This window comes from Medicago sativa, chromosome 7 (assembly GCF_051527215.1).
Source record: "Medicago sativa cultivar Bolivia chromosome 7, Bolivia_mono, whole genome shotgun sequence".
Lineage (NCBI taxonomy): Eukaryota > Viridiplantae > Streptophyta > Magnoliopsida > Fabales > Fabaceae > Medicago > Medicago sativa.
Genome location: NC_140755.1, coordinates 51555429 through 51577653, shown reverse-complemented (window position 1 = coordinate 51577653; position 22225 = coordinate 51555429). Strand labels below are relative to the sequence as shown.

General features: G+C 34.4%; 1 protein-coding gene and 1 pseudogene across 2 annotated transcripts; both read left to right on the top strand.

The window, feature by feature from the left end:
* The window catches only part of LOC146906582 (uncharacterized), a 41466-nt pseudogene that overhangs the window by 14618 nt on the left and 4623 nt on the right, over positions 1–22225 (top strand).
* Positions 1681–21861, top strand: HUB1 (histone mono-ubiquitination 1). 2 transcript variants are annotated; one of them, XR_015018165.1, is made up of 20 exons: positions 1681–2315; positions 3574–3735; positions 4463–4547; positions 7378–7605; positions 7705–7866; positions 10761–10954; positions 11031–11114; positions 13058–13177; positions 13288–13474; positions 13562–13722; positions 13804–13875; positions 15047–15123; positions 15395–15589; positions 17580–17652; positions 17748–17834; positions 18406–18543; positions 18616–18818; positions 18907–19072; positions 21055–21350; positions 21467–21861. XR_015018165.1 is itself a non-coding variant. In XM_085724610.1 (19 exons), exons 1-19 carry the CDS (start codon positions 2208–2210, stop codon positions 21184–21186), a joined length of 2634 nt encoding a protein of 877 aa, XP_085580736.1. In that variant the 5' UTR covers positions 1681–2207; the 3' UTR covers positions 21187–21861. The 2 variants fall into 2 exon arrangements, 1 of the variants encoding a protein (XP_085580736.1); XM_085724610.1 differs by having other exon boundaries at positions 21055–21861.

Here is a 22225-nt window from a genome sequence, read left to right as displayed (position 1 = left end):
CCGATTGGCAGCCTCTTCTCTTGGTTCTTCTCTCCTCTTGTTCTCTTCTCTCTAAACCTTGTTTTCTCCAAATCCTTGTCTTTGCATCTGTTCCTCTTTCAACCTAATATCTCCTCTATTTATAATACTAACTTCTCTTCTTAAATCTAATTAGGCCCAATAACTCTCTCCTTTCTATTTCAACCCCAAATCTACTTATTCTAATAATTACAATTCTCTACTAAATATAGTCTAATAAATAATAAAACCACCCAATAAAATACCAGCATAATTAAATAAATCATATAATTCGACTATATTTCAAGAAAAATAATTAAATAACAAAGAGGGCGTTACATGGGGTGATTTTTCTTATATATATATATATATATATATATATATATATATATATATATATATAGAGAGAGAGAGAGAGAGAGAGAGAGAGAGAGAGAGAGAGAGAGAGAGAGAGAGACGGTTCGGATTATATAATCCTAACCCGTTTTCGTATTATTTCGGATTGTATAATCCAAAGGATATTTTTGTCAATTTTGCAGGTTGCGTGAGAATGACATAGGATGAGAAAAGTAATAGTATATTTATTTATATCTAAGACCAAAACATATTTTTTTATCAAGCTCAAACTAGATTTACGTCTCAGTCAGTTTTTTTTTTAAAATATATAATAATAGGTGGTAGTGCATATCCATCCGTTGATCGACCACAACTACCGGTGAATCACGACGACGGTTGGTCGGAGCTCCAGCGAGTTATCGGCGTCGCACGGTGGTCCACGGCAGTGCTTCGGTGTTGACCGACGGTGCTTTGACGTTGACCAGCGTCAATATTAAAATAATATTAAATATTGATAATCTATAAATAAATAATATTTTAATATTAAAAAAATGATTTTTTTAATTTTTTCTTTTAGATTTTTTTTGTCATTTGTTTCAGTTTTCTTATAAAATTATTTTTGTAAATAAGTTATTTTTATTTTATCAAATTAATGTATTTTTATTATTAAAAATTATCCAATAGATTGTTTGTTTTAAAAAGATAATCCATTGAATTTTTAAAATAAGGTGGATGAATCAAATCATGGATCCAAATCAATCCGTTAACAAAATTTTTGTTTGATGGATGAATTGAATGAATTTTACAGTGTATGGATTAGATCGATATAGATTCGGTGGATCAAGTTGCCATGCTTACATTTTACCATATAATTTTAATTTCTATAAAATAAAATTCTATTTTTTGAACAAAACCAAATAAATTTCCATAAAAAATAAAATATCCCAAACAGGCCACCACCGTTTCGTTGATTCACGCGATCCATACATGCATTTCACTTCACACGCGTGAACTCAACTCATCTAATAAAAGGGACCGAGTTCAAGTGCAGTCATACATCAGTAACTACATAAAGACAAGAAACGTTTAACCGTTCAATCATGATCGAACGATTCATAATTTAACATTAGAATTTTACATTAAACAATAACAGAAAACTGTCTTAAAGTTTTACCGTCAGATCATGATCTTATTGTTATGATCTTCTGAGTGCACCTGAATACACATCGTTATAACTTCATCTAATCCACTTTCGTATTAAAATACCCTCCGAAACTTTTATAATTACGCTTTTACCGTTTTTCTAAAAAGAAAAATACAAAACATCCACTTTCTCTCCCACTTCGTGTGTTTCTTTCATTCTTCAGAAAACTAAGAATATGCAAAGAATTTCTAGAGCGAGAAAGAAGAGAGAGAGAGCGAAAACACTCACACACAGAGAAAAAATTGAAACCCTAGCTTTCAATTTTGCAACAAATTCTCAAACTAGTTCATAGATTCAGAAAAAAAAGTGAAGTGAATTAGTTTGTGTTTTTTTTTTTGTTGTAATTTTTGCAGTGTTTTTGGTTTGAATTAGGGTTTGTGGAATTGGCGAATTAGGATTTTGTAGTTGAATTGAAGTTTCTGATTGTCTTTGTTAATAATTGGTTAAGTTTTGAATAGTTTTTTTTTGTTGTAAATTTTCAGTGTTTTGGGTTTTGTTAGGTTTGATTTGAATTAGGGTTTTTGGGATTGGTGAATTAGGGTTTTGTATTAGAATTGAGGTTTTTGATTGTGGTTGTTGATAATTGGTGAAGTTCTGATTGAAGATTTTGAAGGTTTTGTGAAAATGAGTGAAGATAGTGATTTCTAGGGTTTGGGATTGTGAGGTTTCAATGGGGAGTATGGGTGAACATGATAGAAAACGGAGATTTAGCTCCTTGTCACCTACACCTGCCACTGCTAAGAAGCTACCCTTCTTGCCAGTTTCTGAGGACAAAAAGGTATACAAATTTTTAATTAAAGCTTTAATTGAAGTTTTAATTGTTAGATTGATATTGGATTATGTATAATGATTAAATGGAAATTTGTATCTATGAAATTAAATTCTGAATGCTACTGCTAACGTGAATGATTTTATTTTTTCAGTATTTTAATCCATTCTGTGGTTAATTGTTTGATTGAAGTTTTAATTGTTGATTGTTGGTTGAATTTTAATTGTTGATTATGTATGATGACCAAGTGGAAAATTATATCTGTAAAATTTTATGGTGAAAGTTAATTGTGTCTGATTTTATTTTATTTTTTAATTTGTGATGCTTTTGAAGTTTTAATTGAAGTTTTTAATCCAATTGTTGTTGATCAGTTTTTAATTTTTTATTCTTTTGAAGTTTTAATTGTTGATTGTTTCTTGAATTTTACTTGATAGACGTAGCATTATGTATAATGATTAAGTGGAAATTTACAGTATTTTGCTGCTCATAGGATTTTGTATTATGCTGAAAGTTAATTTTGTGGTTAAGTTATGCTGAAGTTTTAATTTTGTTGCTAGTTCTTTGTTCTTTACTGAAGTCAAAGGTTTTTTTAATCAATTTTATTGTGAAATTTGGTTTGATTTTAATTGTTCTCGGTCTCAACGAGACCAATGGTTTCTAGTGATCTATGTAGTTGATCTGCCTTGTGAGGTCAGACTTGTTTGATGTTTATCAAGATACAAGTTTACCAAAACACCCCTTGTAATCTGCCTAGTAGACCCTAAAAACCCTTTTCTGGCGTCATGTTGCTTAGAATATAAAATTTTATTTTTATTATGGCCGTTCCTTTTGCTCCGTGCATTCGATTTTCTGACTTAGGGATTGAGGATGCAAACAACGTTGAATGGGACGATTGATCTGTTTACTCTTGATTTCGGAGATAGTACTTATACATCCTTAAATCATTCAATTCCTTGCATAGCTATGAACACTGCTGAATAACTCGAAAATCAATAAGAGTGAAAGTTTGTTTATGTAGGATGATACTGATTTAGTTTCATTCCTTCATAAAGATCTTGTAAAAGATTTTTACTATATGTAAATATTCAATATTCCAAATCTTGAGAAAGATTTTTACCATATGTTATTTCATGGCATTTCATTCAAATGGTAATAAAGGTCAATATACATCATGTATTCAATGCATCATATGGATTTCATTTACGAATCTAATAAGAAGGGTTCGCTGTTAATATTTGAACTTATGCATTTTTTTCTTATGTTGTAGCTTGATATTGCTGTACTTCAGTATCAAAACCAAAAGCTTACACAGAAATTGGAGACTCAGAAGTTAGAATATGCAGCTCTTGAGAATAAATTTTCTCAACTGAAGGAGAAGCAACAGTCATATGATTCTACTTTAGCAGTGGTCAAGAAGTCTTGGGAGCAGGTAATGGTTCAATTTCATTTTCGCTACCATCTGTAATATTATATGATTAGGTTACTTTTTACTTTTCTTATTGATTTATATCACTATAGCACATAGTAGTCAATAGCGGCCAATAGCGCCGCTATAGCGGCCGCGCGGTGCGGTGCGGTGCGGTGCCGGAGCGCTACGCAACAAGCCATAGCGTTGCGGTGTGAGATAGCGGCGCAACTCTTCGTAGCGGTTTTGCAGTTTAGAACTGCTATTTCATTTTAAGAGAAAATACAAAATTGTCCTTGTTTTTTAAAAAAAAAAAACAAGGGTATTTCTGTAAATCTTCCTCTGCTTTTCTGCTGTTCTGTAAAACTTCTTCACCTCTGCTGTAAATCTTCCTCTACTTTGTCGTGTTTGCTCTGTTATCCTGTTATTTTTTTGTTTAACAATCTCAAAGCTCTGTTGTCCTATTACTTTTTTGTTCTAGTTTTCTTTGTTATTATTGATTCCAAACTCCATTCTGCTCTCTCTGTTTCTGTTTGTAGGTTGTACAAACAATCCTCTGTTTTGTTCATATAAAACTCTATTCTGCTCTCTCTGTTTCCTTATTTTTGTTGTTTTTGTTTTTATGAAATAGCGGTCATAGCGCTATGCGCTATCCCGCTATAGCATTTTTGGGGTCGGCCGCTATGCGCCGCTATCTGCTATTAACTACTATGCTATAGCATACTGATTATTGTTCGTCTTCTGATTGTAGCTGGTTAATGATTTAGAGTCATGTTCTGAACGTATAAGGGAGTCTAGCTGCAAAGTAGATTCCAGATTTGCATCAAGCACAGATGGTAAGGATTGTTTTCTGATGGCCTTTAATTTCTTTCGTTATCTTGTTGCAACTTGCAAGAATATGCGATTTAATTTTTTTTTCATATAATTCCATCTATTGACACAATGTATTTTCTGTGTTTCACTAACATTTGAGCGTTGTTTGTTTTTTCTTTGATGGGAGGGATTGAAAGTTTAATTTAATGTTGTCTGATTATACAATGACATTGTTTGCTAGCGAGTTCATTTGTCAGAATTATTTTACAGAAATTTCAGTGTTGGGTGTAGATTATCAATGCAAACACTGGTTGTATTATATACTTTACCTCTCAGGATCTTAATTGCGGTCTTTCATAAAGTGTTACTTACAAGTTTTCATTTTATGTGCCCTGCGATTTGAATTTATGTCAGTAAGCATAAAAATGATATAAACTACAATTTTGTAATCTTTATTTATTCAACTGGACAACATGCATCTCTTATGCATGCACAAATCTTGCTTTTTTAGCATAAAAAATTTATAGTGATGGATCCTGCCATTTAATGCCCGAGTAATCTCTAGCTACGTGACTGATTATTCTACAATTTCAGCACATTTCTGTCCATTCAATTCAGCCACAAACTTCTCTATTTGCATTTTTCTTTAAAATAATCATTTCCAGGGTGCAAAAGCCAGTTGCTTAATTGCACTCTCAATTTCCCTTATGTCTTGTAGAGATCCTGTTGGAACCTTAATGAGGTCGATAACTTGGCTATTTGAAAGTTTAGAAGGCCATGATGTTTAATTTTCATTAGGTAATTTTTGTTGTCCTTATTAGGGTTTCATTTGGGACTTCAAGTTTACTCTATTCAGGTCTTATTAGGTTATTTAGGTCAGTATTTAATGAATAATGATTAAATGTTGTTTCTTTGATTTTACTGCAGCATCCTTTGTTTGGTATTACTATTAATAGGAAGTCTAATTCCTCTTAGGATTAGAAGATTTAGAGCATTGATTACAGTCTTTCTCATTTAAATTTGGACGAGTGTATATATGGATAATCTGATGTTTCTTTCAATGATAATAAAATTGAAATTGAACTTATTCACCAAATTTGCTAATTATTTTTGCTAGAACCCAGCTCTTGGCCTAGGCAACATTTTTCGATGACAACTGATTTGTTTATATCAAAGTTAAGAACATTGTCCGAGACGGTTCTTTTTTTCATTCCAAGAAATCATTTTTTGTTGGCACTATTTATATCATACCTTTGGGCTTTGGCTTTCAATCAGTCTTTCATTAGTCAGAGGTGCTTGTAATCTAATCTCCTGCTAACCACCGACACAAGTTGCTTGATTTACTGGCTTTACTCCTTGAATCTAAATCTAACCTTAGTTTGTTAATGCTCGAATTGTGATTTGTTAAAAAGATGGAATTTTATTAAATGGAATTGGGTGGTTCTAGGTTCTATTGTTCAAACTGTTTAAATTTGGCTGGAATGGAATTAATGGAACTTGATTGAAATGTATTCATTTTATTACACTTCATCTAATACCCTTTTTTATTCGTCTTGAATATGGAGATCTGTGATGGAATCAATTTTTCTTCCTGTTACATTGTTATAAGAATATCCAAACAATGGAACCATCTTTTCATTCCATTATGTTCCATTTGATTCCATTCCGTTAACCATAGCATCCCAATTCCAACCACAAAAGGTTGCATTTGGTGAGACGAATGCAATTGCACTGTGATAAATCCTAGTTAGTTGGTGGCCAAGTTAGATAGGAACATAAAAGATTTACACGTGATTTCTATAGATTTGTAAAAGTCTCATGTTAGGGTGCTTAGAGAGGTATTGTGGAATGCCCTGGAAAAAAGAAGAGTTGATATGATTGCTTTTATTCAAGTAAATAAATATATGTAAATGGGAATATTTTACTTATGATGGATGAGTGGACACCAAACATGACGGGATTAGGAATGAAAAGATTAGAGAGAGTTGGGACAACACCTACCGTAGAAAACAGTTGTCTTGCCTTGGGTGATTTTGGATATGTGAAGTTTTGTGGAGGTACTTACAAAAGGTAGAGGGAGACCTAAGAAAATTATAGGTCAACTAAGAAGGAGTTAAATTTAAATAGTCGTGACCAAACATGCTTTATGATAGGACAGTTAACATTGTTATCTATGCAATTGACCCAACTATTGGGAAAAGGCTTTGATGGTTGTAATGAGATTTTAGAGCGGCAATGCGCCATGCATGTTTTGTGCCATACATGCTTGAATAGAAATACACACTAGTCCTTTGATTCCATGATTACGTCCATAATAACATTTCACTTCACACCAAGCAAAACATTAGTCTAACAGGCAATCGTTCATTTGTTCAATGTTAATAGGTTATCATTTATTCCCTCTCTAGCTGTTCACTGGCTATGAAACCAATTAGTGTTCAGAATGTGCATTATTTGGTGCATAATTTTTTACTCATGTTAGTTATTTATTATTTTAAATTTCTGAAGTTCTCATTTTGTTGTATTTTCTTTTGTCAATTGAAATATAGTATCATTGTATACATGTTTTAAGATTGGTCTATATGTAGCAGAGAATCTTAGATGTTTGTTCTGTAGTTTATGGTTTAGTTATGCTTCGTAGTTCTCAATTCAACCTTTTAACCCATCAATACCGCATTTTACTCGGACGTCCCTTGAAGTTTGAAATACTTTCAATGTCGTGTGCTATAGTACAGGGTTACAGTTTCTATGTTTAATTTATTAAAAAGTTTGTTATTACATTAAGACGACAGTAATTGTTTATACTTTGGCGAAGTATATTAGCTAATGGGAATTCTTTGATCTTTTTACCAGATGGTAGTTCGTCTACTGTTCAAGATGTTTTTCTTAGCCGACTCTTGCAAACTGGTGCAACTGAAAGTTCATCCTCTTATCACTTTGCCAACGAGATGGAGCAACATAGAGAAATTACTGCTGAAAAAGCTAAAAGCATTTTGAACAATATAGTGGCATCTGTTAATAACTTTCAGTGTCTGAAAGATGGATTTCATACTGTACTACTGAAAAAGCTTAAAGGAGATGGTAAGCTATAAGTTTTTATTTATAATACGATTATCACATGTTGGGCTTATTCTTTCAGAGCAGTCTCTAAGCTTACTTGGCTACATTGGCTGTTTATAGTTTCATGTGGGCAGATGTTATCTAGTGATCTGGAGGTCGAAAGTAAAAACTTGAGATTGGCTTTAAGTGAACTTCACTTAAAGCACAAGTCTTTAGCAAGTGATTTCCGAACTCACAGGGATTTAGATGCCAAAAATAAAGCTGAGCTTAAACGGTTAAAAGGTAAATTCTCTATACTATGATCTTAAGCAATTAATCGTATCCTCATATTGTAAGATATACCATAAATCTGTAAGTGACTTGTTTCAAGTACAAAATAAAATAGAAATGTTGAAAAGTACATAGAAATTCCAATGGCTGAATAGTATGCATATGACTTTGTGTGTACTAAATTTTTTTTTGGTATTGAGTTGAGGATTAACATGTTTGATATGTATTAGAGATTTGCCAAAAGCTCGGTTGTTCCTTGCCTTCTTTTCATTTGGTATTTAATGGATCTTAATTAAATGACTGTAGAAATTTTACTAGAGCAAAGAAGGAAAGAAACAACCTTGGAAAAGATAAGATTCATTTGAAGTATTAAAAACTATAACAACACAGAAAGAAAACAATACTTCAAACTCAAGGGAAATAACCACTCACCTTGAGTTTCCTTGAGCTAAACACTGGAGTTAACTCAAAAGAGAGTTCAATCACATAATTGAACGGGCATGATTGCCTCCTTAGCTATACTTCATACCCGTACGTTCAAAAGATGTGAAGAAAAACTGTTGGAAAGTAAGACACACACATATCTGTGTTTGTGCGTGTGTAAATGTTTGGGAGATGAGCAATACAGGACCTTCTTATTATTCCGTTTCCTTGTATTTAATCATTTCCTTTTTTTAAAATTTTGTGGGATAGGATTACTTTTATACTTCACTACCTAATATCATTCTATAGAATGTGGAATTAGCTAATTGCCTAATTCACCCAATGGATTGATATTTTTCATTGTCATTCTCTACCTTTAATTGTTGAAGTATACTTTGACGGATCAACTTTCCTTTTCTGTGTTTCTACACAGATCTAGGCCCAATATGAGTTCTAGGATAGACTCCAATACTATTTTAGAATTTGGGCTCTGGGCCTAACTTAACCCGACAATACTGGCTTATCAGATCAGGATTGTCTAAGCCTTATGAACACTACGCATGTCAATAGCTAGTTGATCTGTGATTCTTGATACACTCGCACTAAGAATTGAATATTGAAAGTTTGAAGTAATCTGGGTGGAATAAGAGGGATTTCAAAATATTCAATAGCATACCGAATATAAAAACTAATATACTACTGTCTTTGGAGTCTAGACCAGTTTAAGTTGGTGAGTGGATATCTTCACCAAGTCTAAGTTCTGTATTTTTAGCAAAATTGACAATTTAAATTTATATGGGTTTGCGTTGGATTATTTGCAGCCCATTGAAAATTTGTTGTGATCTTGCAAATCTGTTATTCCCTCCACACCTTTATCTAAGTAACAAAAAAAATAAATTCCATCTACTCCTTTTTCTAAGAAACAAAAATATAAAAATCATCAAGACCAAGGAAGAGCATTTCAATGTGTTAACGTTAAAGGTTAAAGGTCTGAAAGGTCACGGGTTCAAGTCCTGGAAACAACCTCTTGTGCAAAAAACAGGGTAAGGCTGCGTACAATACACCAAAATGGCTGCCCTTAATGTTAATTTTTCTCCCCACAAAAATACCCAACAACAACAACAACAACAATCAAGACCTATGATGCACGGACACGGATACCGGACACGACACAGACACGCTGGCCTTGCTAATAATTTGAGAAACTCACATAATTCAGTGTAATTATATGTGTCGGTGTCGGACATGCCTAATCCGGGAAGTGTCTGTGCTTCATGGACCATGACTTATCCCACTAAGTGGGGCAGGCTTTTCAAAAAAATTCCAACATACACATTAAATGTATCCACTTATATGGGTAATGGACGAGTTTCTAGTTAAATAAGGGTATGGAAGGAATTCGATCAATTGAAACTCTTGAAAAATTGGTCTGCATAAGCATTGAAGAAACTGGAAAAGGAAAAAATAACTATTGCAGGAGAGACTAGATAAGGTGAACTACCTATAAAGCTAGACATCTAGCTGAATTAACTGCAGTCGGTTAAAGTTACAGTGATAGACTAATGAAAGAAAAATGCAATGCATTAATGAGTAGGTTGAGTTTTAACGAAAGCAGGTGACTAGTAGGCTCTAAAAAGCTCCCACAAGACCATGGCAGGTAAGAGCCTTGTAGAGAAGAAAGATCACGAACTGAGTTCGGACATTATAAACACAATGTTGGGAGAATAAACTCCGTTTCCTTCATCCTTTAGTTTAATGGAAGTGGGTCTTTTTCCCTGATACTATCACTCCCTTTTTGAATGATTGAATTAAAGTATTATTATGTACAAGGTGTATTTTATGCTATATTTCACAATTTGAGATTCAAACCATGATTTTGAAAACCACAAACAGGTGTGTAAATAGTAGGTGGTCTTAGATTTATTGAAAATCCAATGGCACATTATCCAACTCAACGGTTGGATATTATATAAATTGAGATCAAATAGCAGAGTAGCTGCAGTGTTGTGACCTGTGATTACACTTCCATAATCAGCTGAATTGAATGATTCTGTCCATTCAAGCAGTGTAGAGTTCGGTTCTTCAGTGCTAAGGTTTTAACAGATATGGTTGAAGAATATGGTGGTTGCATGCTAACTGAAAATTGTATTTCCCCCATGCCCATTTGATGTGCCTAAAATCATGAGTATAGACCAATTAAATAGTTTTACACCACTTAATTAAATTGAAACCAAAACTATTACAATTCTGTTTATTCTCTTCTATCGTTCAGAATTCTTGAACTCATGCTTTCCCCTTATTTTGTCACAATTGATAGATGGTATGTGATTTAGTTGCTCTGGACATGACTTCCCATTGTTCTCTCCATATAGCTGAGGAAAAGAGTGAAATATAAATCTACTCTTTACAGTAGTCTAAATTATGTTATGAAGGTTAACATGTAATACACAATTTATTTACCTTGATCTCAATTATTTGCTTAGGGGAACTGGAAAGCACGGTTGCGGAGTTGGAAGAAAGCAATCAGAAACTTGCAACTCTTAAGGTAGAGAAAGACGCAGCCAAAGGGGCAGTTCTCCCAGTATTAGCTGTCGGGAATACACTCATTCCTAATGATAAGATCAAAGACAAACAAAAGGATTTGCAAGATATGGAATCTACTTTGAAAGAGTTATTGGTATCATTTCTGGATTTTTTTTTAATTTGGTTTTATAATTTATAGAATATTTTATCTTAATTATTGGGTTTCTTAGGACCAAGCTTCAACACGAGCAGTGGAACTGAAAAATCTTCATGAGGAAAGAATAAGGTTATTACAACAATTGTGCGATCTACAGGTTTGTTTTTCATTGCTTCATTCTCTACTTCAGTATTTTTATCCAAATAGTTATCAATCCCGAATAGCGGCGCGGAGTGGCTATCCCTGCATCTGGGTTCTGTCGAGTAATGTTTTTTATAATAGTTAAATAATTAAAACTATATATAGACTATTGATTAATGAAAACTAAAATAACAATTGGTATTTGGTACTTTTTATTAAATAATTTAGACTAAAATAATTAATACTATATGTATAAAATCTATTTAACTTTTTTTTTTGAACAAGCAAAACTTCATATTTTTGTTATTATTATATCAATTATATATCCACTTAATTCGAAAATGAAAGCATGCAAATGGGGTTCCGATCATGGTCACCAGATTGCTACCCTAAGGGAACCATGAATTGGTTCACGCATATGGAATCATGGTATTTTGCGAATTGATTTGTCCAAATTTGTGTAGAATTTAAAGAAGACAACATTCCAGTGAGATGGAAGAGAAAACCATAAAAAATCTCACAGTTTTTCACGTTTTCCAGTTTTGAATTCCGGCATTATTGTTGCATATGAAGAAAGAAATCGGAAGGGGCAACTTCATACTCGACTTCCACACATTCTCTGATTAATTGCAAGTTGGATGTTGGAACAAAAAGGGCAAGATAATTAAAAACAGTGGAGAAGAACTGAAGAGGGGAGATGAGTGGGATGAAGAAGAAGGGTTAAGAAAGAGACTCATCTATTTTTTATTTTATTTTTTGAAAAAGAGAGTCGGTTATTTTTTTTTGAAGCAAGATACTCATTTATTTGGTAAAGAGAATGTGGTCTTTTTTGATTGAAAAGCTAGGATTATTTTATTATTATTTTTAGTGAGTATCAGACCATCCCTCTTTTATAGATTTTTTTTGGTTGCCAAATCCAAATTTTATGGTGACTTCCGTATTCTCGTATAAAATGTCGTCTTCATTAGTATTTATTTTATAAATGATTGTTGAGAATGTTGTTTTTTTTAATTGAATGTTGATCACTCTAATTTTTCTCATTGTAGAAATGCAATGAAGGGAGCTGTGGTCAAGGGAAAAAATAAAATAAAAATTAAGCTTTTATTTATTTTTTTGTTAGCTAATTATATTCAATTTTTTAAGTTTGTTCTCGATACTAGTGTTTGTGTTGAGACTCATTTTTTGTTAAATTTATTGTTGATATTAATGTTTTTTATCATCTACTTTATTTTATCTAATTGAATAATGTTTTGTCCATGGCATACTGATTAATATATTTAAACGTATCACATACCTAAATAATGTACCGACTATGTATACTTCTCACATACCTATCTCTTTTAGAGTTGCTACTGCGTACCGGATCCCTTACCACGTGCCAAAACGAATTGTGAACCAGGTAACTTTGGTTCTACTGATTCTAGGCCCAAATCACTTATCACTCACTATAGGCCCATGGTTCATTTAAGACAAACAAATAAAAATAAAATAACTATTAAAACCCTAGCTAATAAGAGATACACAACGTGAGTACCTAGTTGAAGACAACTCGTAAGTGCAGGACTGGACAGAAAATGCAAAAGGTGACCGGAAAACGTGGGTGGAGTGATTCCGCAATGGAAGGAAAGCTGTCACAAGAAGTGAGAAAATCCACTTTCCCTTTTGTTTTTGAGTTTTTTTTCCCCCTTTTATGGCATGATATTGTTGTGTGCCCAACATTGAGATTTGGGCCACAATTATGGCCCCTATGACCCTACCATTATTCTGCGGCGCTACTGCTGCAATATAGCGTCTGCCGTCCACTCCGCCTGTCTCTGTAGCGCCGCTATTTGGCACTATTGACAACCTAGGTTTTACTATTGTCTATGATTATGATATTATGCACATGTGTTCGTATATATATATATATATTTTTTTTTCTGTCATAGCATAGTTTTTGACCTCAAGTGATTACATCAGAACACATTGAAGAATTTGAAGTGTATTACCTCTTCCCATGCATTCCAATTGGTTAGAGATCAGATAGAAAAATCAAAATCGGAAGTGCAGGAGTATCAGGCCTTATATGAGAAACTACAGGTTGTAACTGGTCGGTAGTTTCATTTGTGCCTTGTGATTGTTATTTCATTGGCTAGGATATATATCTGATGATGACATTCCCGCATCGATTATGTTATATATACTTGTAGGCTGAGAAGGATAGTCTTACATGGAGGGAGAGAGAGTGGTACATTAAAAACGATTTAGCTGATCTTTTTCAAAGATCTGTGGAAGTTTCTGATCTTAAAGTGGCTGATATACGCGCTGAGATACGGAAAACAATAGAGCAAAGAGATGTGATTGAAAATAAGCTGAAAGAGGAAGCAAGAGAACCAGGTTGGTAATTCCACTCATTACTTTGTAAAACATGCTATTCAATTCCTTTATGGTTTATTATTGTTGATGCATTTATTTTTGCTTCAGGAAGGAAAGAAATTATTGCTGAATTTAAATCTCTTCTTTCTTCATTTCCTGAGGAAATGGGGTCCATGCAAAGTCAACTAAGTAAGTATAAAGAATCAGCTTCGGATATCCATTCTTTGCGTGCAGATGTGCATTCTATTTCCAGTATTCTCGATCGGAAGGTTGGTGTTTGTTTACATGAACTGTACTTTTTGGCAGCACAAAATCACAGTTCCTCATTAATGTTTGTTTCTGAACTACAGGTAAAAGAATGCGATGCATTATCTGTTAGGTCTGCTGATCAACTTGCTGAGATAAATAGACTGCTTGCTGTGGTATGTTACTTGTTTGTTGAAAAATACAGCTACACTGACTTCTGGTTCTTCAAACTCGCTTGTCCTATTTTTATTTTATTGTAAAATGTTATTGGAATAGTTTCTTTGAAATTTCTCCCTGATTTAGATGCCAGTACTGTGTATAAATCATAACAGATAAAGGTTCTCCGATATAGCTTGTATTTATATCACTGCAAGGTGGTATTTTTCTTCTCATTATTGAGTGTAAATTACATGTCAATACTACCGCCTCAGTGTCTTTGTCTAGGCAACCGACATTCCAATTTCTTTGGGCCAACAGCCTTCTGCAGACATGATGTGTCTCAAATATTCCAAACTACATTTCCTCTAGCGAGTGACATGAATTTCCATGCTTCGGCTGTAAATCAAGATGTCATCGAAAAAGTCTATTACAAATTTCCTAAGAAATTGCTTTAGTACTTCATTCATGAGTGATTGGAATGTATATGGTGCACTTTTGTTTTTTGAATATCAAGCAGATGGGGCACCTGTTAATCTAAAAGGCATTACCAGAAACTCATAAGTTTATTGGACTAGAACACGAGTAGTACTGGTTCTAAAAATGCTTGCCCTCAATGCTCCACACTTAGCCTTTCAATTTCAGTCTTTGGTAGTTATGGTACCTGTAGGGTCTAATATCAGCGGTATGGCTCCATCCTTCGGTTGTATGGCATGGTCTTGCCTTTGTTTACATGGTAATTGCTTTGGGTGCTTTAAAACATCTTCAAACTCATGTAGAACCCCTTCAACAGCCGCTGACATCTCTTCTTTCCCAGAATAACCTGTTACAGCATTGCTGCCAACGATTAAGCCTCCTTGTTTATAATTTACTTTCTGAAAGTGCAGACATGGCCGATTCTGGCTCTATAGTCTATGTTGTATTAGAATATGCATTGTAATATTGGGCCTGTGATCTGACTCTTTATGTTTTCTCTCATTCAACATTTGTCATCTGATTATAAAAGGGATTGATGCCTATATTGTTAGTTCTGCCTTGTGAAGAATAAGTTTAGTTACTAATTATAATGCATGTCAAGCCATATAAATGTTTAGTCAGGTCTCTATGAGTATGAAGGAAGACAGAGACAACTTTCTATTCTGTCTTTTCCTTTTCCTGTTATGATAAACTTCCCGTAACTTTTGATTACAGGTTCAAGATTTACGAGTGACTGAGGATGAGATGAAGTTGATACTGCGAATGTTTAGACATGAGACCATTGATTCAAGGTTTGTATGATCTCCGAATTGTTCTGGTTTATATTTTTTATAACATTGCTTTAATGTTACAAGGAATACTCTGGATGCACAATTTCCAAAACAAAAGATGATAAAACTTTTGAAAAATGTTAAATAAAAGCTATGGCCATTTTGTTGACCCCAATGACGAGGTAGAATGAGTGCTTCTTCTGTTCATTGTCTTGGGTAGTAAGTAGCCCTGCTAGGTCCTTGAATGCATGGAAAAGGATATGTTGAACACTAACAGAGATCTTCGTCGCAGGGATGTCATGGAAGCAAGGGAAGCAGAATACATAGCATGGGCACACGTTCAAACTTTGAAATCATCTCTTGATGAGCACAATTTAGAACTTCGAGTTAAGACAGCAAATGAATCAGAAGCCAGATCGCAGCAAAAACTTGCTGCGGCTGAAGCTGAGATTGCAGACATGAGACATAACTTAGATGATTCTAAAAGGTTAACCTCCAACTTTGCCTTATTACTTATTAGTTGAAAATGTCCTCCAATCTGATGTGCTTCTTAGTTATTTGCAATTACCGCTATACGCTATCCCTGCTATCCCACATTTGGGGTTGGCTGCTACGTGCCGCTATCAGGGATTGACTAATATACCATATCCATTTTATTTTGCCTTTAAGTACATATTTGGCGAATTTTTTTGAATGCTTGCATGCACTTTTGGTTTTCTATCTTTTTGGTTGTTTTGTTGTCAAGAATAGAGTTGTTTTATGATGGTTGTTCATATGATCTTTTAATTTTTCTCCTCTCCTATTCTCTTAAAAGATTCTGCGTGGATTTTTCCATACCTAGTCTCTATTGATTATTGTTTCTGGAGTTGTTTTTTTTATGAAACATGGCCTCATATTTTTCATGAGCTTCTCTGCACATTTTCCATGTGCTTCCAATTATTTAAACCAAGTTACTTTCTCAATGTTCCGCAAATGCTCCATTATATGTTTAAGTTATAGGTTTTAGATAAACAAAGGAGATAAATAATAAGAACTTTGAATTTTATTGATAATAATTTGATACTAACTTGATGCAAATGAATAACACTAACCCCTATTTCTAAAGATAAAAACTCATGATCCTAAAATAAATAAGAAAATGAGAAAACTTATGATGGTCATAACCAAGTAATATGGAAAGTAATCCTAGGAGATAATCTATATAATTAGAAACTGATCCTAAAACATAAACTAATATATTCTGACATAATTAATGTCAAAGTCATGGAGATATTTCATATATTATAAGACTCCCCCTCTAGCTAAAGCCTAGATAGCAGCCCTGAGAAAAATTTCATGGCAAGGAATCAAACAATGCAAGGTCCATCCTTCCCAAACCCTCATTTGGATCTTCAAACCAATAACACTGAAGGCCCAAAATATTTAAAACTTAAAAGTAAATTTAACAACTGTTTCAGGGATAGAGACAAGGACAGTGCATTTTGGACGACAAATATAGGTCAAAGCCCGTGCTTTTGGAACGAAGACGGGACAGTACATCCAGGATGAAAGCCAAGGCCATGGCATCTACGAAAAATTGTTCGGCTTGTGAGTCATGACCAACAAAAGTCACCATCGGTATGACCATTGACACGAAAATATGTCCCCACTAATATGATTCATCTGTGGTAAATTGACACGAAAATAAGTCCCTGCTAACATAATTCATCTATGGTAAAAGAACCACCATTAATAGGAATAGAAGCCACATATATGATGAGAAAAGCATTGCATGTCAAATACCAACGAAGTAGCGTGTCTGTAACAAAGGTCGTGTCTTGTAGTCACAACAGAACCCAAAGGTATAGATCTTGGTCGAGGATGGAAGAGCAATGCTAATGCAAGAGCTATTTGGAATAGTGGCTGCATGTGTGGCATAGGCGAAGGCTGCCATTTGAAATTACACGACAATGTTCAACTGTGTAAGAGCGAATCCGAGCTCTAGTGGCCCTGAGATTTCGTCATGGCATGTATCGGTAGTCGAAAATTCGATGTAGGTAGGTTCATCGGAAAATGCTCCAACATAGAAGACAGCGGCAGGGGATGGGCTGAAAAACTTGAAAACCTGTCGCAAGAAAGGACAAGATTGCAGAAGAAAGCAGAATTCGGTTGAAACCAGGAAGTATATGGTTCAGTAAAATAAATTCCATGTACATTTCATCTATAATTACATTCCAAACCATTGGAAACTCGTCAGCCGAACAGTAACTTATGTTACTTTGCTTTTTCTTTCAGTTGTTGGGTGTATTTACTTATTTATTATTTGTTTATTTTAAAGTAGATTGGAATTAGATACACGCTTAATGTGAAAGTAGCTGAACGGATCTCATGGATCAATGTTTTGGATCTTTGTCTCTTTTCAATTGTATGGCTTAGTTCTATGCTAATAATGCTAATCTTGGCTAATTTTTGTAACCCGTGATGTTTGGCTGTTTTAGGGTGACATGTAAACTGTCTGATGTCATGAGATCTAAAAACGAAGAAAATGAAGCCTACTTATCTGAAATAGAGGTTTGGATTTTTTATCCTGGAGGAATGGAGTTCTTCTTTCTTCATATTACAATGTTATTTTTTTGTTTATTGCTATCTGGATGATTTTCATGCAGACTATTGGACAAGCATATGATGACATGCAAACCCAAAACCAACATCTGTTGCATCAGATTACTGAGAGAGATGACTACAATATCAAGGTATTTATCTTACAATAGGTTGCACTGACAGAAGTGTAATTGGAAAATGAGTTATAAAATTGTGGCTTCATAACCAGGTAGGCTAAACTATAAGGTTATCTGGTCACCACTATTTCACATAAAAAAAGAAGCCACATAGCCAATCTGAACAGAGAAAGTTCCCTGTGAATTGAAACCTTTGGTAACCAGATGCCTGTCTATAGGACAGGAGTAATAACTTATAGGATGACAAAATTAGAAAAATGCATTACGCTGGACATGCTCTCTTTTGTACTACAAAATCCATATTGATATAATCAGATGTAGAATCAATTTAATATGGAGTAGAATCAATAACCATCATGGGCCATTGGGTTGAGGACTGACTGTAGAATCAATGGAGTACTTTAATTTTAAATTTGAGTTCACAAGCGAATTCAGGATTTGGGTTTGGTACACATCAATTTGAAATAATCAGATGTTTCTTGCACAGAGAAAAGGAATTGAATTTTCTGTCTGTATATTTTATTTTTACTTATATGTTGATATTTTTGTTGGTTACATATTTATATATGTTGCACTGCTGTTGTAGCTTGTTTTAGAAGGTGTAAGGGCTAGACAAAAGCAGGATTCTTTTATCATGGAGAAGCGATTGATGGAACAAGAGATGCAGCAATCAAATGTATCTCTGAATTTATACAATACAAAAGCTGCAAAAATTGAAGACCAGGTAGCTAGGTCTGGATTTAAATCACATGTTAGATGTGAACTTGGAAATGACTTCTGTTTCATTGATATGCAGATGAGGTTTTGCTCAGATCAGATTCAAAAACTTACGGACAATAAACTTCAAAGTTCTGTCGGTTTGGAAAATACACAAAGAAGGCTGTTGGATATTAGACCGTCATCGGAACAGGTTAGGGATACAGTGATGGAAGTGCAATCTAAAATAACCAGTAGTCGGGTGACTCATATGGAGTTACAAGTAGAACTTGAGAAAGAAAGGTATTTAGTCTGTAACGTATTCAAGTGATTCTCTTCAAATATTATTAGTACACAGCAGTTATGGAGCTTTTTGTCTTTTTGGTACTAGGTTTGCCAAAAAAAAAGTAGAGGAAGATCTAGAGGTTGCTAGGAGAAACTTTTCACATCTTAAAGCACAAGATGAAGATTCTTCAGAAACTGATAAGCTTCAACAGGAACTAGGAGAGTACAGGGATATTGTCAAGTGCAGTATCTGCCGAGACAGGACAAAAGAGGTAATTTTTTTTATTGCAATTTGAACTATTGGCTGAATTTAACTAGAAGCTGCTATTGATGCTGGAGAATATTAATGATGGCATGTGGCTCAGTTGACAAACTGATTCGCCCACCTGAGCTCCCTGTGGGTGGAAACCCCATGTGGAGCATCATGTGTTCAGTGTCAAGCTGATGTCAGGATGGGAGTTAGCGAACACATTATTTTACTGAAAAAAAAGAAGCTAATTGTCATACTTCCAAAATGTAGCTAGGAAAGAGAAATTGAAGATACCAAACTAATTGGGACTTTACCCTTCCCCTAGAATAGAGGTCTTTGTAGTCGGAAAATAAATAAATTACTGTTCTTTGCGAGTCTGGGAGGTACTGAAGAGTTCTGAGTCTGATCTATTAATTCTCAAATGTTCATTGCAATCACAGCTAGTATTAGTGTATGATTAATTTTTGTTGAACTATAGATTGTCTACCCTGGCTTTGTATAACAAATGAACAGAAGTTAACTACTTCAAATACCAACTATAACTGTTCTGGCTTGCTAATAGTGGTCAAAGCTTTAAATACCAAAGGAGTTTTCATATCTCAACTGTTATGCTCTAGTGTGAAAGGAGAGTACTCCTTTGGGTAGCCTTGTGTGCAAGGTTATCATATATTTTATTTTGTATATCTTTTGTGTCTTCTCTGAAGGGGGAGCCTTCGTGCAATGGTAAAGTTGTTGTCACGTGACTGAAAGGTCACGGATTCAAGTCCTGGAAACAGCCTCGTGTAAAAAACAGGGTAAGGCTGCGTACAATACACCAAAATGGTGGGACCCCTTCCCGGACCCCTGCATATGCGGGAGCTTTGGTGCACCGGGCTGCCCTTTTGTGTCTTCTCTTTCGACCTCACTGCATCAATAGGAAAACCTTCATTCTTTTGCAATCTTTATTCTAATTAGAATTATTCCTCTGTTATTCAAATCTGCCCAGTTTTGCGAATTCTTTCTTATACCAAGACAAAGCTTCCAAACGAGGTATGTACAGCAGTGGTCAGCGGCTCAACGCCAGTCAATGGTCAAAGTTCAAAAGTCTTGTCATCAGAGAATGCTCAGTCAAGTTCAATCAAATTCTGACATAGGGTCCAGTTAGGTGTTTTGATAAAGCTATGTGACTGATAAGACAAAATGTATTTTTTCAACAATGACTGATCCTGTTGAAATAGGATCTCCCATTATTGAGGTTATTTTTCTAACGGTGATGGAGCACGATAAAATTAAGACTGAGCTATTCAAATTGTATTTGAAGTTATGGAAAAAGCCGCGACGCTAGGGCACTCAATGCTAACTAAATGCTTTAAAGTTTATTTTTTATGATATGCTGACTCAGCAGCTGATTTAGGATACAAGATTATAAAATTCTTCTGTAAAACAAATTCTCGTTTTAAGGGTGTTGCCGCAGATGGGTAGTGGGTTTAGGGAACCCCTCCTTAAAAATTAAAGTAGCTATTGAGCGAGAAGAACCAAGCCTCTTAAGTACTCCATTAAGTATCTCATCGGTCTACAACTTAGACACCTTATAATACCTAAGTTCGTAGCATAGCACTGCTCGAGAGCCGACTTCCCAGCAGGTAGACTATGATATTTTTTTCTGCCTTTTCAGTCAACCCCTCCACGGTTAGCCATTTTCGATCCACTGCTAACCAGCTCAGATGTCAATTGATAAGAATCCAAGTACTTGATGAATCCTCAATGATAACCTAGCTATCAAGAGGAAGAACCAACCCTCAATGATAACCACATATACTTGGATAAAGCTAGTAAAAGCTACTAATATGTTCTGATTTTCCCCATTTCTTTAATTTATTTTGCTGCACTACCATATGGTTAGATATATTGCAAGTGATATGATCTATTTGGAAACAAACTTGCTTTTGTTGTCTTTTCTCATTAAATTTGGAAAAATACCTGGCTCTTTTTGGGTGTTTCCTCATATTTTCAATTTTTTGTCAGGTGGTAATTACAAAATGCTACCACTTGTTCTGCAACTCATGTATCCAGAAAATTGCTGGGAGCCGGCAGCGCAAATGTCCACAATGTGGTGCATGCTTCGGGGCTAATGATGTTAAGCCGGTTTATTTGTAACTACGTTCCATCATGCTTTTTGAGAAGACCCCAGTGTTCTTTTGAAAATGATCTGGTGTATGCTTCAATTGTATGCTCGTGCCAACTGTTGAGATCAGGAACATTGTCAGCAGCAATCAATGGGTGCCTTTCTCGTTTCATTTTGGAAATGATTCTTTTTGCTGGTACTTCCAAGTTTCAAAGTACCACTTGTACACTTTCGTGAATGTGAGATGTTTGGTTTTTACTTTCAGTGCAAAGAATTTGAAGCCACACAAAACATGATATTTGTTCTTTGCAGATTTATCATAATTCTTCTTCCAATGAGATTTGGAGAGGCCAATGAAGGTTGTTCTTTGACTGTACAATTAATATTTCAAACTATAAAAAGCCCGAACTGGCCATTGATCACTATGTGCCTTGGAAGTTAACTCCTAAGAGTGCAATGACAATGTCTTAATCTTTAGATCAACAGTTCCTTTTCCTGCTGCTATGGCAGAAGTTCAAATTTTGGCTTCACAGGCTTGTGCTGTACTTGTATATATCTTAGATTCATAAGAGGTCGTTCAATTTTGGTTTGTCACAGCCTGTAATCTGTGTAATCGTGTTGATGATATGCCAAGATATCATTGTAATTGGTGTTGTGTTGTAATCTACGAATGCCCGATTTAATTGAATTATAGTTATTCTTCTAAATTCCTTCTTACCGGTTGTATGTCTTTGTAATTGAAGATATAAAAATGCTTTAAACAAGCATTTGTTTTCATTACCAGCATGGTATGGTATAAACGCCAGAGTCTTTCAATAATTTGGCTGGACATTTGAAAAAAATCACATGTTTGGAATTTGAATGAATTTTAGTCTTCATAGTTGTACGAGTATTTTGATTTACCAAAGAGTTATAAAATATATTCGTAATAAGAACTAATATTGACATAATGGTTGTTTAAAAAGTAGTTGTGCAACAAGTATTTGAAGCTATATGATTTATCATTAGGCGTTTTTCAATTTTTTTGTATAATATGTTTCTATCCTTTAAAATATTTGCGGGATATTTTTT